Source organism: Crocodylus siamensis, chromosome 3, assembly GCF_052110815.1.
Source record: "Crocodylus siamensis isolate JL-2025a chromosome 3, ASM5211081v1, whole genome shotgun sequence".
In the NCBI taxonomy this organism is placed as follows: Eukaryota; Metazoa; Chordata; order Crocodylia; family Crocodylidae; genus Crocodylus; species Crocodylus siamensis.
The window spans coordinates 115,889,569-115,907,839 of NC_143397.1; the positions used below are offsets into that span (position 1 = coordinate 115,889,569).

At 48.7% G+C, this 18,271-nt stretch overlaps 1 protein-coding gene across 1 annotated transcript in view; it reads left to right on the forward strand.

The window, feature by feature from the left end:
- Positions 1–815: 815 nt before the first annotated feature.
- Positions 816–18,271, forward strand: part of LOC149868709 (glyoxylate reductase/hydroxypyruvate reductase-like) — a 37,690-nt gene continuing 20,234 nt past the window's right edge. Inside the window, exon 1 of the mRNA XM_090039059.1 lies at positions 816–1,036. Coding sequence (XP_089895185.1) covers positions 870–1,036 — 167 coding nt within the window. The 5' untranslated portion in view covers positions 816–869. The remainder of the gene's footprint in view (positions 1,037–18,271) is intronic.

Consider the following 18,271-nt stretch of genomic DNA (forward strand, 5'->3'; position numbering starts at 1 on the left):
ATCCCAGAGACCTCAGGGGCAGCAGAAAGAGGAAGCAAACACACAGCTCATGCTGGCTACATGCCAGAGAGCCATGCTTTAGCACCCCCTGGCTTCTGGCCTGAGTCACTGCATGCATGTGGCTGCAAAGTAAATGTCTGTTCACTTGTTAGTCAGTTTAATCTCTGCAGTTTAGACTAACCTGAAAAAACTGAATTGATTCATACTCCAGCTTTTTGGCTGTCTGTACTTAGCCTTGGGGTCCCCAGTCAGGTGAGTGCCCTTGTGGTCCCCATACCACCCCCATAGCCATAACTTGGTCCTCCAGTTTTAAACTCAGACACAATGCAAATACAAGAAGAGCACTTCCAAACTAAAATTCTTCCCCACTCTGGGTCAGTGCAACACCACCAACCGTACTTTTCCTTTAGCTCTCTCCTTCAAGCTTTCGCAGGTAGCTTGAATGCCTGTAGGTCTGTTTCCTGTTCTCCAACCACCCATGGGGGTTTCCTTGCTGCTTAATGGTGAGCCTGTACTCCTTTGCTGCAGCTCCAAACAGCAAGATTGCTGCCTGGCTGCCTAGAGGTCTGCCCCTTAGCTGTTTATTGCAGCGCAGCTAGCCTTTGCTCAGCTGCCTGCCCACACTGTGATGTTGGCCTGCTGCACTTTCCCCTTGAAGTAACAGAAGCCTCTGGCTCTCTGTTCCAGTGCACAACATGTAACAGGTCAGCACAGAGGGAAAGAACCTGAATTCTGCACTCATTGGTCAAAGGGATCTTTTCACACAGGCTCCCTCCCACTCAGGGCATAATGCCAGGCTCATTGAGCTGGCACAAAAACATCCCAGCCAAAGTTCCCCTTTCAGAGTGTGTCAGTGCCTTCAGTTTGCCATGGGGACCCTCTGTCATTTGAGGTGGCTGAAGAAGACCCTGGTGTCAGATTTCCATACCTGGTGGAAATTACAGGCAACAAACACCACTGGGAAGCAGATACCTAGAATCTATGTCACCAGGCAGATTCCTCCTGATGGGATGAAGATTCTGCATCAGTCAAAGCTGTGAGTATGCCTCTTACTTCAACATCTTCCCCTGGGTGGGAGAAATATCAGCCAACTCCTCTTACACTGTTGTATAGCAGGCATAAATTCATTGCAGCTTGTGATATAAATCTGGGCTAAACTGAAAGGAAATCTATGCCCTCAAATGTTAATGTCAGTCCTCTTGAGTTAACGGCTGCAAATCATTACCTTTCTGGAAACCGGAAAGTGATCATTTCCATCCAGACCATGGGGCGTTTCTCTGATGCTTGGGATTGCATCTACTCTTTGTCCAGCTCCACTCACTAGCTTGGAGCATAGGGTCCACAATGTAAATCCGGATCCATTTGAGGCAGGAAGGGCAGGATTTGACCCCAAGTGAAACAGATGGTTGTTATGAATCCATGAAATTACTGTGGGAATTGGACAGCTGGTCAGTGGGCTAAATGTATGTGAAATTATGGACTTCATAGTGAAAGGGGACTGCAGCCTTGAGGATATCATGAATCCATTTTGCTTTGACAGTGGTTTACCTCTATTTTAAGGTTCCATTAAAAGAGAATTCAATGAGAATTTTACTGTACATTTTAGTAGTGGCTTTGGCTCTGGGTGTCTGCTACAGCTTACTCATGTCCCCAAATGTATGATTACTGCTATTTTGTTAGAACTGCTGGAAAAATTACAGAATGCAAGATTTCACTGAAGTGCCTTATATTTAGGGCAATGAAAGGCTAAGGCATTTATAAAGCTCTCTTTGGCTCTTTATAATGTAAACATCACAGTATTCCAAATCACCGTGAACATAATTTTAATATTCTAGCCAAATACACATTTCATATTTGGAACCAGCCGCATCCCAATTTTATGTGATAAATCCCTAAAAACATAGATATTGTGTGGATTTTCTAAAACAAAATACTGAGCTTTGAGAAGCCAAGTGAAATGAGGGCAGAGAAAGTAGTGAGTCTTAATTAAAGGCAGTTTGATTCAAATGGGAATTAGCTGCTGAATGGGTGAATGAGTTGAGTGATTAATGGGTGAAAGTTAAACAATAACAAGTCAAAGAGTTAGTTTTGAACTCTGTCCAGATACTCAACCTTCAGTGGTGTCAGTACCCAGAGGGCCAAGGGTATAGAATGGATTAGATCCCGTATAAGTGGAAGTGGACTCTGTGTAAGCAGAAGTATAGACCAGATTCTATGCACAGTAAGTAGATATGTAAGTGGACATAGGCTCCTAAGTGTCTAGGGCATGAGCTCTATTCCAGCCTGCTTGAGACCCCGAAAAAGAGTTAGCATTCCAACTTCAAAAACAATGGATCCTCCTCTTCCTTGCTGCTTTTTATGGTTCAGTCTTAAGAGTCAGATGATGGTGTGCTACAAAAGTAGTTCAGTCATGGATTTTCAGGAACTCAAGCAGGGTGGTCTCCAGACAAACACATGAGATATTGGAACCCAAATTGGGTTGGAACCTCTGGAGTTGGGGTGACATCCCAAATAGTTCTGACTTCTTTGGTCTGACAGAAGTGCTGGACAAAGTGCTTGGTAAATTTAAAGTTTAGAGGAAAACATTTTATACCTTTAAATAAAAATAAAATCCTTGGCCATTGTTATTGGGCCAGCTCTACTGGCAGAAGGCAAGGTAAAGTATTTTACGATGAACGTGTGAACAAGCATGTCACTAACTGAGCCTTACGGAGGTCATTTTGGCAGCCAAACATCTCACATCCATGGAGAGTCCATGGGCACAGTTTACATGGAGACAGAAAGGAAAGGACAGATGGAGGGATAGCTTCCGTGTATCCAAAGAATAGGTTAGTGGCCAAGGTGGGCTTCAAAGGGAGGTAGAAGCATAAATTCCACTGCAAGTCACTGGGATATGTAGCCAGGACAGCTTCATTGTTGAATGATTTACAAGCAAAAAAAATGTAGAATTGCAGAGTTGGAGAGATCTAGTTAAGCATAAACAAGAGAAGCAGGGCCAGGGGTACAAGCTGGATTCAGACTGAAAGGGGTAAACACAAGAACAGGAAAGGAATGGAAGATGGCCGAATGGAAGGAGAAGGAACACACTCTGAGGGTGCTGACAATGTTCTGCTCCCCCTCTCTAACTCATGGCACTTCACAGAAAGTGCCATGAGTGAAATTGGCACTCCTGACCCAACAAATGTTCATTGTTGGGTTGGGAGGATGAGAGATTGAGCTCCACTTTAGAACTAATCCAGCAGAGAAGCTGCCGGTATGCAGCTTCTCTCTCCTAGCCATCCTTCCCAACACCCCCAACTCCAGTACCGTCTGCATGACAGGATTGGCGGGGAGGGAGGGGAAGGAGCTCAAGCTGGGGTTTGCCCAGCCTGCGCTGGAGTGGGGGTAGGTGGACTGGAGTCCCCCCCCTGAGGTGGGGAGCTCCAATCCACCCACCCCCTGTCCAGCCTAGGCTGGGCAAACCCCAACTAGAGCTCCCTCCCTTCCCTTCTCCCCTATCCCATTGTACAGGCTGCACCAGGGGCAGGGCTGAGCTGCATCAGCCCAGCCCTGATCAATCAGAAGTTAATGAAAGCACTCCACTTTGGAGCATTTTCATTTAAACCCTCATGTAATATGGGTTAATTTGTCTCACGATCAGGCACTTTTAATGGGCTTTTCAACCATGCATTTCTGTCAGGGCATGGCTGTGGAGTGCTTTCAAGGGGCTGATCACACAACAAATGTAACTTCCGTCTGCACCCTGAGTCTCTTTCTTCACGAGGAGAAAGGTGTCAGTGTTGATGGAGGGCATGAGCAAAACAGGATTTTGAAAAGGGGGTGCAGATGGTGAGGTGCATCATCACACATAACACAACACACATTTTTCTCCAGATAAAAATAAACTAAAAGTTTTACTAATGTGCTAGGGGTTTAGGGATGTATTATTCAGTTTGAGATTGAAGCAAGAACAAATATAACTCCCTTGGAATGAGTTAAAAACAACCTGCAGGGCTGTGAAATAAGAGCTACATTACTAGGAACAGCAAACAGACAGCAGAATGGAAGAACAAAGGATATCTTGACTGGTGGAACATCAAGACCATTAAAAAGAAAAGAGAGGGTCATTTTCACCTGTGGAATGAAGAGTTTGAAAGTTAATTGACTCCCCCAGCACTGACTAGAAATGTTGCTGCCAATACCAGGCAGTTGTCTTGAAATTTTGCATGAAGCAGAAATCAAGGGGGTGGCAGTGCAAGTGCACCCCCCTGGATCTGCCCCTGACTGAGGGCATAGGCAGTTCATCCAAGTGAAGCAAGCTAGGTCAGGGGGTTACTGAGGTGGAAGCCAAGGCCAAGCTGGGTACAAGTTCCAGTCCAAGATAGCAAGCTGAAGGGTGAGACAAGACCATGGTCAAGGCATGCAGTTGTTCTAGGACACAAAGTCCAAGACAGAAATGGGAACAGGAGCAAGCAGGAACAGGTGGGAGGGTCCAAGCCAGAGGTTCAGAGCACGGAGTCAGCCACCAGAGGGTCACAGCATGAAGTCAGGTTTATGAGCTCTAAGCAGTCCAGAGCCACAGTCGGTTGCCCAGCCAGGTCTCCGCTCTCTGGTCTAAGCCAGTGTGGGCAGGATTCTTCCTTAAGAATGACTCAGCCTGACTCCCTGAGAACTTCCAGCTGGGCCTGGAACTGGGTCTGCCCTACCAGGATCTTGGCTCATCGCAAAAGGTTGTGTTCTTAACCCAAGTTAGCAAATCCAAAGCCAGAACCAAGGGAAGAAATTGATTTACCTGTTATATTTTCTCCAATACCTTATTTCTGGAAGCGATTAGCTTCTGTCTAATTTGCTGTTGCAGGATAAATAGTGGAGTTGTGGCACTCCAGATGTTACCTAATGGTAGTTCACAAAATCATAGACAAGTAGGTCTGGAAGCAGTAATGTAACCAAGGGGGGGCAAGAGGGGCAGCAGCTGCAGGTGCCAATTTAAAGACAGGGCCAAAATAACACCACCCCAAGGCCTCACCAGTGCTGAATAGAGAAGAAGGATCACTTCCCTTGTTTTTCAGTATTGCTCCTCTTAATACAACCCAGTATGCTGTTGGCTTGTTTTGTAACAAGCACAGACAGTTTGCTCACATTCACTTTATGGTTCACTATAATCTCCAGGTCCTTCTCTGCAGTACTACAGCCTAGCCAGTCATTCCTCAATCTGAATTTGTGCATGGGATTATTCCATCCCAAGTGTAGGGTTTTCAGCTTGCTCGTTAAACTTAATTAAGTGACTTTAGGACTATTTCTCTAGTTTATCAGGGTCATTCTGAATCCTGGCCCTACCCTTCAGAGTATCTGTAGCTCCATCCAGATTGGTGTAATCTGCAAATTTGCTAAATGTGCACTCAATCCCCTCATTCAAATCAATAATGAAAATATTAAACAATTGGACAGACCCGTGGAAAACCCCACTTGATACCTCCTCCCAATTAGACATTGAGCCATTGATGACTACTTTTTGAGCACAATGATCCAGTTATGAATCCAGGTTACAGGCTTTCCATCTAGAATGCATTCCCTTATCTTACTAACAGGAATGCCATGTGAAGACCGCTCTGCTAGAAGAATGAATTTCTGAGCTGGGTGGTTGACACCAATGTCCACTGGCTCTGTGGCATTGCTTGTCCACAGCTCCTGATTTCACCTCAGGGGATTGCTATGATTTTTGTAACATTTGCATAAATGTAGCAATTTCACATTGCTTCAGAAAGCGAGAGCCTAATTACACTGGCAAGACATCGGCATAATAAGAGAAGGCATTGTGCCATCTCAAACACACAGGGTCTGCCAGTGCTCTTCATGCAGGACCCAGTGGTAATATGTCTGTGCCAGGATCGGCCCTCTCCTGAGTACAGGCTCGCTGTGTTGCCAGACTGTGTGGGATGGAGAGAAACGCCACACCCCTGTCAAACCCAAGTCAACTTTGGGAAAGACCCTTCTCCTTGCTGATTGAACTGGTTTTTCATAGAAAATATGGTTACCTCAGAAACTATATTTTGAAAAGAAAAAAAATTTTTAGATTAATATTTCAAAGTAAAACATTTGGGTGGGGGGAGGGATGTGTTTTCATTTCAAATTTGTGATTTTTTTTCCTCCATACTTGCAAAATTCATTATTTTCCAACCATAAAAATGTTTGAAAGAAACCCTATTTTGGAAGACTATTCCCTGTTAGTAAGCAGTAAGAAATATTAAGCAGATACACAGGACACCTATATCAGTGTATATTACTCCAGCAAAGTGTTTAGCTCTGACTTTTCTGGAGGTAATTCTACCCAGATTCTACTAGGTTACACTGGTATAGGGCTTTATAGCATGCGTCATCTCTTTTGTTAATACCAGAATAATGGTAGGTTATACCAGGCAAAACATAGCCTCATGAATCAGAGTGCATCCCTTGAGTGCTATAGTAAGGCATTAATAGGGAAACAACATGAAGGGTCTGTCTATACTGCATTGATGTGACTAGTTCATATACACAGATCCCAACTAACTTTAGACTAGCTAGTTTGGGCACTGCTAGCAGTTTAGCTTTGGTAGCACAGAGTTTAGTGCCAGCTAAACACCTGAGCATTTACCCAGCTTCACATGCAGGCTAGTTTAACAGTAGCTTGCATATGAGGTGCACAGTGAAATCTGCAAGTTTGAAGATAATACCAAATTATTCTGGGTAGTCAAGTCCCAAGCTGATAGAGAGGAGCTGCAGAAAGATCCCATCAAGCTAAATAAGTGAGCAAAAAAATGGCAGAGAAATATCAACATCAACAAGTTCGAGGTAACGCGCCTGGAGAAAAATAACCTCAATTATGCGTACATAATGCTGGGTTTTAAGTTAGCTGTTATGGCTCAAGAAAGAGACCTTGAAGTCACTGGAGACAGTTCTTTTAAAGTATCAGCTCAGTGTGCAGCAGTGACCAAAAGAGCCAATTAAATGTTGGGCATCATTAAGAAGGAGACTGAAAACAAAACAGAGAACATCATCATGTCATTATACAAATCCATGGTGTGCACATATCTTTAATACTGTGTACAGTTCTGGTCCCCACATCTCAAAAGGGATGTAGTAGAATTAGAAAAGGCACAGAGAAGAGCAACTAACATAATCAAGGGCATCAAGCAGTTGCCATACCAGGAAAGACTAAAAAGGCTGGGCCTCTTCAGTTTGGAAAGGAGAAGGCTATGGGGGGATATGATAGAGATCTATAAAATCATGAAGGCTGTGGACCAAGTGAACAGGGAACTATTGTTAATCAGTTCCCAGAATACTACAACTAAAAGTCACCTGCGGAAATTAGCAGATGACGCATTTGAAAGCTAGCAAGAAAAAATACTTTTTATGCAATGTGTAGTTAACTCATGGAAATAATTGACACAGGAAGCGGTGGAAGCAGATAGCATAGCCAGGTTTAAAAAAGGACTGGATAAATTCATGGATGATACATCTGTTAATGGCTAAGCAATAGAATGGTTGGAGACATTTCCTCTGGCATCTCTAAACCAATATTGCTGGGTGCCAGGGAGGATATTGAATAGAGGATTGATAACTCTAGATAGATCCCATTGACTTTTCTCCCTCTAGAACATCCATTTCTGCACTATTGGGCTAGATGGACCATTGGTCTGATTCAGGATGGCACTTCTTTTGTTATTATAGCACAGTTGTGATAAGGACCCACTATTTTGGGTAGGCCCCTTGTTCTCAGTACAGTTCCATTGGCTTAAGATTGAGTTTTAACCATTCAATGATGTTTGTATTTGCTCTGCCTCTCAGACGCATCCCTCAATGCTATCTCCCATGTACAAAAAAAGGTTTTGGCTCCTTTTATTGCCAAAGCCAATTTTTTTGCATTGCCGAATAAGACACCAGTTTATTGGAATCATGAATATGCAGCTTTGAAGGAGGAGTAAGGAAAGAAACCAACAGGGAGCATCTTCCATGGGAGCAGACACATAATAGATGAGGGACATGAAACCTGCACCATCTTTTTATTCTATGTTTATATAAAACCTAAGAGGATGAGGGCCTGGGCCTGGATGAGTTTCCAACTTCAAGACAAGTAACAGTATACTATGCAATTGTTTTAGTGTTGCCCTGCTATTGGGTCTGGCATGAAATTCCTCCCATCAGAGCTTAAAGCCTCTTTTTAAAAAATGGCAGTTGTCTCTTCTAAAGGAAAATTAAAACACTGTTCCTTAGAACATAATTGTCCCAAGATTTTGGTTGCAACTAGCTAATTACAAAATCCCAGTTATGCCTTAAGAAGGATTAAATAAACTGGTCTGGTTAAAATCCCTAATGGAGACAATATGTTTTTCTTCCCCACAGGAAACCTTAGAAATCTTATAAAAATAATCTTGCAGTAATAGTCTAACAGCTTAAATATGTGTATTTGCCCTCCAGTGAGCACAGACTTTCATCTGGTTAATAGACTTCTGAATGTCACAAAATCGGAAACAATGGTGCCAGATTTTTGATCCGTATGCAAAATCTTTGGCACTGCAGACTATAAAAGAAAGAGAAATCGCTGCCGTGTGTGCTGTGTGAGGAGCTATAGATGCCTGAGCAATGAGCAAGATGATGCTGAAACTGATCACTGGAACCAAACTCTTAACGCAAAATTAAATTAAAAGTCTAGCCTCTGGGTAGCCCAGTGACCTAGCCAGTGGGTGATGTGCTTCTGTCTACAAAACCAGGGTTCCAGATTCTTGCTTCTAGTGCTAGAGGGGCCTTAGAGCATTGCAGGGATTAAGGGGCAAATTTATCCCCAGAGAAAGGGTGCCAGCTTCTGTGGAGTCACGCTAGTAGTTTCATAGTTTCTAGGGTCGGAAGGGACCTGAGTAGATCATCTAGTCCAACCCCCTGCCATGGCAGGAAAGAGTGCTGGGCTCAAACGACCCCAGCAAGGTGGTCATCTAGCCTCCTCTTAAACACCCCCAGGGTAGGAGCCTGCACCACTTCTCCTGGAAGCTGGTTCCAGACCCCAGCCACCCTGACCGTGAAGTAGCGCCTCCTGATATCTAACCTAAACCTACCCTCTGCCAGCTTGTGACCGTTATTCCTGGTCACTCCTGGAGGTGCTCGGGGGAACGGTGACTCCCCCAATGCCTGCTGGTCCCCCCTGACTAGTTTATAACAGGCCACAAGATCCTCCCTCAGCCTTCTCTTTTGGAGGCTGAACAGGTTCAGGTCCCGCAGCCTCCCCTTGTAGGGCCTATCCTGCTGTCCCCTGATCATACGAGTGGCCCTCCTCTGGACCCTCTCCATGCTGTCCACATCCCTCTTGAAGTGCAGTGCCCAGAACTGGACGCAGTACTCCAGCTGCAGCCTGACCAGTGCCACATAGAGGGGAGGATCACCTCTTTGGACCTGCTCGAGATGCATCTGTGGATGCATGCCAAGGTGCGGTTGGCCTTCCTGACTGCATCCCCACACTGCCGGCCCATGTTCATCTTGGAGTCAATGATGACCCCCAGATCCCTTTCCGCCTCCATGCTGACAAGAGGGGAGTTCCCTAACCTGTAGGTATGGTGCTGGTTGTTCCTCCCCAGGTGCATCACCTTGCACTTGTCTGTGTTGAAACCCATCCTATTCTCGTCCGCCCACCTTTGTAACCTGTCTAGGTCTGATTGTAGCCTGTTGCATCCTTCCAATGTGCCCACGTCCCCCAAATCTTAGTGTCATCAGCAAATTTGAACAGGGTGCTTTCTACCCCCTCATCCAAATCACTGATGAAGATGTTGAACAGTGCGGGCCCGAGGACCGAGCCCTGGGGGACCCCACTGCCCACATCCCTCCAGGCTGAGAAGGACCCATCCACCACCACCCTCTGGGTGCGGCCCTCCAGCCAGTTGGCGACCCATTTGACTGTGTGGGCCTCTCACAGTCAATGTGATGACTGTGAATGTGGCCTCTCATAGGGAGAGAGGGGTTTGGTCTCTGCATAGATTTCAATACAAATTAAGCAGAAGAAAAATTAAGGCAGCATGGGCAAATAGAGAAAGCAGCAGAGTGGGTGCCAAGAGGTCTAAGTGTTAGATTCAGCTCTGATTCTGACTCATGACCTCTGGAAGATGACCTAAAAGCAAGCTCTGTGGGCCTTTGTGGAGCCAAACTTTCACTGATTTCAGAGTAGCTGGCACATGAAAGGTGCGGTGGAACGGTGGAACTAAAAGCATTGGTCACGAGCTCACTCCGATGGGTGCTGGGCCCTTCGCCTGACTAACAACTGCAAAGTTTGACTTTGTTTCTTTAGGCTTTAGCACAGGGGCAGGCAAAATATGGCCCACGAGCCAGATCTGGCCTGCCAGGTGATTTCACCTGGCCTGTGGGTGAGTGCCCATCAATAAATTGTAACCAGCCCAGGCCACAGCTGCCTGGCTGCACTCTGCATGCGGCTAAGCCCCTCCCACTCCTGTCGGGGCAGCGTGCTGTGCTCTCATCCTTACCCACAGAAGGGCCACAGCTCTGGCTAGCGCGCAGCTTCTGGGCAGGGCGGCTGCTACCGCTGCTGCAGCTACCCAGGGACCTGCTTGCCTCCCCTGATCTTTGTAGTTCCTCCTCCTGTCCCTGCTGCAGCATTCTGGGCAGCAGGTTGGGAAGCTGCAGCTGAGCAGGTGTAAGGGGTCAGTGCTGGGGCCAGTGGGACTCAGCTGGGAGACACGTGTGTTGGAGTTGGCAGCCTGGTCCTGCTCCCTGCCACCACATGCAGCTCCCGGGATTTGACCAGGAGTGGTGGGGAGCCCCACGTGATGGATCCAGCCCAGCTTGGCCCCACTCCCTGCCACCCTAGCCAAGTCCTGAGAGCTGCAGGTGGCAGCAGGGAGCAAGGTCAGACCAGCAGCTCCATCATTCAAGGCTCCCAGCAGTAGCGCGTGGCTCTGGCCAAGTCCCAGGAGCTTGATATGAAATGCATGAAGCCCTGTGCAACAGAGCTGGGCCAGCCTGGCCCCACTCCCTACCACCACGTGTAGCTCCTGGGACTTGGCTGGAGCCAAATGCCACTGGGGGACTCTGCCTGCCATGGACCATGAGCTCTCCAAAGGCCCACCACCTGCTACCGCTGTTTGTGACAGGGGCTGTGCACCACGAGGGAAGGACCTGCACACTCCTTCAAACCGAAACCCACACCTCTCCACAAACCCCACACACATACCTCCCCCCACTCCACAAACCCCACATACACCCCCATGCTCCCCACAAAGAATGGTTAAGGACTACTTAGAAAAGCTGGATGTGTACAAGTCCACAGGGCAGGATGGGATGCACCCGAGGGTGCTAAGGGAGTTGGCTGATGTGATTGCAGAGCCACTGGCCATCATCTTTGAAAACTCATGGCAATCAGGAGAGGTCCTGGATGTAAAGGGGAAACATAGTGCCCATATCTAAGAAAGGAGAAAAGGTTCCAGAGAACTACAGACCAGTCAGCCTAACCTCAGTCCCTGGAAAAATCATGAAGCAGATCCTCAAGGAATCTATTTCTAAGCACTTAGAGGAGAAAAAGGTGATTAGAAACAGTCAGCATGGATTCATCAAGGGCAAATCATGTCTGACCAACCTGATTGCCTTCTATGATGAGGTAGCCCTGTGAATGTGAGGAGGCCAGTGGATGTGGTGTACCTTGATTTTAGCAAGGCTTTTGATAGGTCTCCCACAGCTTCCTCACAGAGAAGCTAAGGAAGTATGGGCTGAATGAATGGGTGGTAAGGTGAATAGAAAACTGGCTGGAGCATTGGGCTCAGAGAGTAGTAATCAATGGACGGAGACCTAGTGGGACTCCACCCATGACTGGACCACAGGTATAGATGGATACCCTGTACAGGAGGGATCGAGTGGACAAAAGGGGCGGGGGTGTAGCTCTCTATATGAAGGAAAGCTACGCATCCCTGCAAGCCAACATTGGCACCCATGGTGGATGACTTGAGACCCTCTGGGTTAAAATCTGCAGGGAACATGGCACAGGGGAGTGGGAGTCTACTACAGACCTACAGACCCCCTACCCAGGGTCAAGACCTTGACCAGGAGTTTGCCAGGGGATTGGCTGAGGCCACACGCTCCCGGTGTATGGTTGTCATGGGAGACTTCAACTACCCAGACATCTTGTGGGAAGAGCACTCAGTCAAATCCAAGCAATTGCCTGCCCTGTGGACTTGTACACATCCAGCTTTTCTAAGTAGTTGCAAAGCTTTCTCTTGTGCATGGATGACCTCTATCTGATGCAGGAAGTCTGTGGGCCAACAAGAGGTAAAGCACTGCTCGACCTGGTACTGGCTACGGGGGACGACCTAATCAGTGCCTTAATGATCGAATGGAAGCTGGGTGACAGTAACCACGAGCTGATTGCCGTCACCATCCATCGTAAAGCTGGCAAGTCAGTCAGTAATACAGAAGTCCTTGACTTCAGGAAAGCTGACTTCGACAAGCTAAGGACGCTTGTCAGTGAGGCCCTAAAGGGCCACAACCCAAAGGGGAGGGGAGTTCAGGACAAGTGGTTGCTCCTCAAGGGAGCAATCCTGGATGCACAAGCAAAGTCTATCCTGTCTCAGAGGAAAGGCAGCAAAAGAGCACAGCAGCCCCCTTGGCTCTCCAGGGAACTACCGGACCTCCTGCATCTTAAAAGGAAGGCCTACAAAGGATGGAGGACTGGAACCACCACCAAGGAGGAATACTCTGCACTGATCTGGACCTGCAAAGAGCGAACCAGGAAAGCCAAGGCTGTGATGGAACTCCAGCTAGCTACAAATATCAAGGATAGATATGTGGGGAGCCAGAGGAAAAGCAAGGGCAACGTTGGACCCCTGCTAAACCAGATGGGACAACTGACAACCGATGCCCAAGAAAAAGCAAACTTGATAAATGGGTACTTTACATCAGTTTTTCGCCAGTCCCATGGGACGCCCCTGCCCACTACGGGACAGGGAGGCCTGGGTGAGGGAGATTCCTTACCTTCCATTACTGCTGATCTCATGAAGGAACAATCTGACAGGCTGGATTCCTTCAAGTTCGATGTCCCTGATATTTTACACCCAAGGGTACTCAAGGAGCTGGCAAGCATCATAGCTCAGCCCCTGGCACGGATCTTCAAGAACTCCTGGCACTCTAGTGAAATGCCTGAAGACTGGAAGAAGGCCTATGTGGTGCCTGTCTTCAAGAAAGGGAGGAAAGTGGATCCAGCTAAATATAGGCCCATCAACCTGACCTCAATCCTGGGGAATGTCTTGGAAAAGATTATCAAGGAGGCCATCCTTAACAAACTAGCTGACAGCAACATCCTGAGGGATAGCCAGCACAGGTTTGTTGTGGGTAGTTCTTGCTCGACCAATTTCATTTCCTTTTACAACCAGGTGACCTATCACCTGAACAAGGGGGAAGAGATTGATGTCATATATCTTGACTTTAAAAAAGCCTTCGATCTGGTATCCCATGATCACCTCTTGGCAAAGCTGGCTAGCTGCGGCCTCGACCACACCATGATCTGTTGGCTCTGTGGTAGGACCTAGAGGGTGGTGGTTGACAGAAGTCAATCGTCTTGGTACGCTGTGACCAGTGGGGTCCCTCGAGGCTCTGTCCTAGGGCCTATACTTTTTAACATCTTCATTAATGATGTAGACATTGGCATCAGAAGTGGACTGGCCAAGTTCGCCGATGACACCAAACTCTAGGGTAAAGCATCCACACCTGAGGACAGGAGGGTGATCCAGGCTGACCTTGACAGGCTCATGAAATGGGTGGACGAGACCCTGATGGTGTTTAACACTGAAAAATGCAAGGTTCTCCACCTTAGGAGGAAAAACCTGCAACATGCTTATAGGTTCGGCAGTGCTATGCTGGTTAGCACTACAGACGAAAGGGACTTGGGGGTCATGATTGACCACAAGATGAATGTGAGCCTTCAATGTGATGCTGGAGCTACCAAAGTGAGCAAAATGCTGGCTTCCATCCATAGATGCTTCTCAAGCAAATCCCAGGACATCCCATTGTACTCATCCTTGGTGAGGCCATAACTGGCATACTGAGTCCAGTTTTGGGCTCTGCAATTCAAAAAGGATGTGGAGAAGCTTGAGAGAAGAGCAGAGAAGAGCCATGCACATGATCAGAGGTCAGGAAAACAGACCTTATGGTGAGAAGCTGAGAGCCGTGGGACTCTTCAGCCTGGAAAAGCACAGGCTCAGGGGTTATCTGATGGCCACCTACAAATTTATCAGGGGTGCTCATCAGGATCTGGGGGAACATTTGTTCACCAGAGCACCCCAAGGGATGACAAGGTCCATTGGTCACAAACTCCTCTATGACCATTTCAGGCTGGACATAAGAAAGAACTTCTTTACTGTCCAAGCCCCCACGGTTTGGAATAGACTGCCGCTGGAGGTGGTTCAAGCACCCACTTTGAACACCTTCAAGAGACATTTGGATGTTTATCTTGCTGGGATCCTATGACCCCTGCTGACTTCCTGCCCCTGGGGCAGAGCGCTGGACTCTGATCCTCCAGGGTCCCTTCCAGCCCTAGTGTCCATGAAATCTATGAATGGCTCGATATCTATTTGGCAGCCGATATCAAGTGGAGTGCCCCAGGGGTTGGTCCTGGGGCTGGTTTTGTCCAATGTCTTCATCAGCAACCTGGAAGATGGGATAGAGTGCACGCTCAGCAAGTTTGCAGATAACACCAAGCTGTGAGGAGTAGTAGATATGCTGGAGGGTAGGCTAGGATTCAGAGTAACCTGGACAAATTGGAGGATTGGTCCAAAAGGAATATCGTGAAGTTCAACAAGGACACATGCAAAGTCCTGCACTGGTATAGGCTGGGGGCTGACTGGGTGGGCAGCAACTCTGCAGAAAAGGACCTGGGGGTTACAATGGACAATAAGCTGAATATGAGCCAGCAGCATGCCTTTGTTGCCAAGAAGGCTAATAGCATACTGGGCTGCATTGATATTAGAAAGAATTTTCTCACGAGGAGGGTAGTAAAACCCTGGAACAGAGAGGTGGTAGAATCTCCATCCTTGGAGGTTTTCAAGACTCAGCTAGACAAAGCTTTGGTTGAGATGATCTAGTTGGGGATGGTCCCGCTTTGAGCAGGGGGTTGAACTAGATGACCTCCTGAGGTCCCTTCCAACCCTCATTTTCTACAATTTTTATGATTTAAACCCCATACCCACCCACATACAACCCCACAAACCACACACACACCCTACACCCTACACCCTGCCACACACACACACACCATCCTCACACACATCCCCCAAAAACCTTATACACACCCACACCCCCCTCCACAGTCCCCACACGCCCCATACACCCTCCTGCGCACACATCCACACCCCCCATAAACCTTACACACACACCCACACCCTCACCGATAGCCCTCCACACACCCCAGCAAACTCCACACCCAGGTGCATTCACACCCACACCCCAACACACACATACACACCCACTCCCCAGCCACACCCTACATACACAATAAAGAAGTGTAAGACTTTATTTTGAGCTATTATGTAATCACCTCTATATACACTATGCAATTACACATAAATCAGGACAAAAATATTTTTGGAAATAAAATTAAAGTATGTCATAGATGTCTAAGTTTTAGTATATGATTTTTTTTCTGGTTCCAAAATGGTAAGTGCCCCTCCCCCCTCCCCTCTCCCAAAAGGAGTACATCCAGGGGCAAATGGAGGGACTTCTGATGGCAAAGGTCAGGGGTGGGACTTTCAGACCCAAAATGGCGACCAGGGTGCAGGGCACCCATCAAGGGTTGGGGCTACCCTTGTGGCCCTCGATAACTCCCCAAAACTTGTTAAGTGGTCCTCCAGATGAAATAAAATTGTCCACCCCTGCTTTAGCATTTTCCGGGGCATAGCTCCAACTCACTTCTGTAAAGTATTTTGAAATTATCTGGTCAAGACATTACTATAACTGGTGTATACATTAATGTGAGATCTTCCACAGCACCTGGATAAGGCAAGGACAGGTAGCTCCAGATAAACAGGTGCTGGAAGTGTTAGATCTGCAAGAGACATGGCTGTCCTCACACCCTTTCCACTTGAATGAATCCTTTTTTTCAGCCTAAAGAGGACAACTCTACCTTTAATGGTACTAGGCATGTCTACATGAGATGCTTAACTGCACAGTAGTGTAATTTACTGTGCAGTAAGCATGCACATCTACATATGCACATGCTTGCTACACAATAAATGACACTACTTGAGAGTAAATTTGCTATCTGCAAAATGAAGGTAGCAAATTTACTCACAATTAGTTACTGCACAGTAATGTCCATGTAGATGTCAACCAGGAGCAAATTTGCTCCCAGTCAGCCCTGCCACTAGGGGGCCAGCCTGAAGCTAGCCCCAGGGCTCTGGGCTAGGAGCCTCTCCTGCTCCAGAGCTGGGCTGCCTCTATGCCAGCCCCTGCCTCAGGCCCTTTAAAAGGCTGCAGGCATTTTGAGCCCAGGGCACACATGCAGGGAGCATGAGGGCACTCCAGGCCCCTGTGTCCACCTGGGCAGGTCTTAGCCTAACTTTGCCAGCATGCCTGCACCCCTGGCACCACTGCCTGGTACCACAGTGCTACCTTGCTGCCAGCCCTGCACCATCCAGGCCTTCAGGGTACTGCAGTGTGCTACAGGGTGTTGCAGGCTGCAGCCAGGCCTGCCAGTACCTAGGCCAGGGGCAGGTAATTATTTTGGGCAGAGAGCCGTTTGCCCAGTTTTGGCAAGCTCTTGAGGGCTGCATGCGTAGCCCCACCCCTTGACATGTGCCCTGCCCCTTGACATGTGCCCCGCCCCCTGGTCACCATCTTGAAACCAGTGTCCCAAAGTCTTGGGACCAATGTCCCAGGGCCAGCACCAGTGGGGCCAGAGCAGGGTGCAAGCTGGCAGGGGTCTGTGGAGTTGGGTTGAGCTGCACCAGTGGGGGGGGACTCACCCGGCTGCATAGAGCCCCTGACAGCCAGGATCCTGTACCCCTGCCACCCTGCTCTAGGCCGCACCGGCACTGGTCCCGGGACATACTGGTGCAGGCCCCATGCTCCTGCTGGCTCCCAGTGCCCCCCCAGCCCCACAGTACACGTGGGGGGCAGCCCCGAACCCATGCTTGCCAGCAGGGAAGGAGCCCAGGGAAAAGCTGAGCACGGGAACAAGCAGCCCCTCCCCCATCCTGTGGCCAGCACTCCCTGCTGTAGGCACTTGCAGCCCACATGAGGCTGTCCTGAGCAGGCACAGGCAGCCCCAAGTGGGCTGCAAGCAGTTGTAGTGTGCGGCACCAGCCATGGGGTGAGCGAGGGGCCACTTCCCCTCACCCCCTGCACTCAGTACCAGCTTGTAACCTGCCCCCACTGCCAGCCTGGGCCCCGCACCAGCTCCGGGCTTGCCCGTTGGGGCTGCACATGGCAGCAGTAGCTGCGGCTGCTCCACTTGCCGCGTCATGCAGTGTTTGATGCTGCTGCCTGCCCGGAGTTCGCGCGCTGAGCAGCCCAGAGGGGGTGGTGGCAAACACTGCCCAGCGCAAAAAGCAGCAGGGGTGGGGACCGCAGCTGCTGCCACCACACACAGCTCCACGGGCGAGTCCGGAGCTGGCATGGGGCCCAGGCTGGAAGCGGGGGTGGGTTACAAGCTGGTGTTGAGTGCAGGGGTGGGGGGGAAACGGCCCCTTGCCCACCCACCCAGCACTCATGTGCATGAAAGCACCATGGTAGTTTCATAGTTGGTAACGTCGGAAAGGATCTGAGCAGATCATCAAGTCTAACCCCCTGTCACGGCAGGAAAAAGTACTGGGGTCAAACGACCCCAGCAAGGTGTTCATCCAGCCTCCTCTTAAAGACCCCCAGGGTAGGAGCCAGCACCACTTTGCTTGGAAGTTGGTTCCAGATCCTAGCCACCCTGACCATGAAGCAGCACCTCCTGATGTCTACTCTGAATCTACCCTCTGCCAGCTCGTGACCATTATTTCTAGTCACTCCTGGTAGTGCTTGGGGGAACAGGAACCCCCCAATGCCTGCTGGTCCCCTCTGACTAGTTTGTAAATGGCCACTAGATCCCCCCTCAGCCTTCTCTTGTGGAGGCTGAACAGGTTCAGGTCCCATAGCCTCTCCTGGTAGGGCCTGCCCTGCTGCCCCCCGATCATGCAAGTGGCCCTCCTCTGGACCCTCTCCATGTTGTCCACACCCCTCTTGAAGTGCGGTGCCCAGAACTGGATGCAGTACTCCAGCTGCAGCCTGACCAGTCTCGCATAGAGGGGGA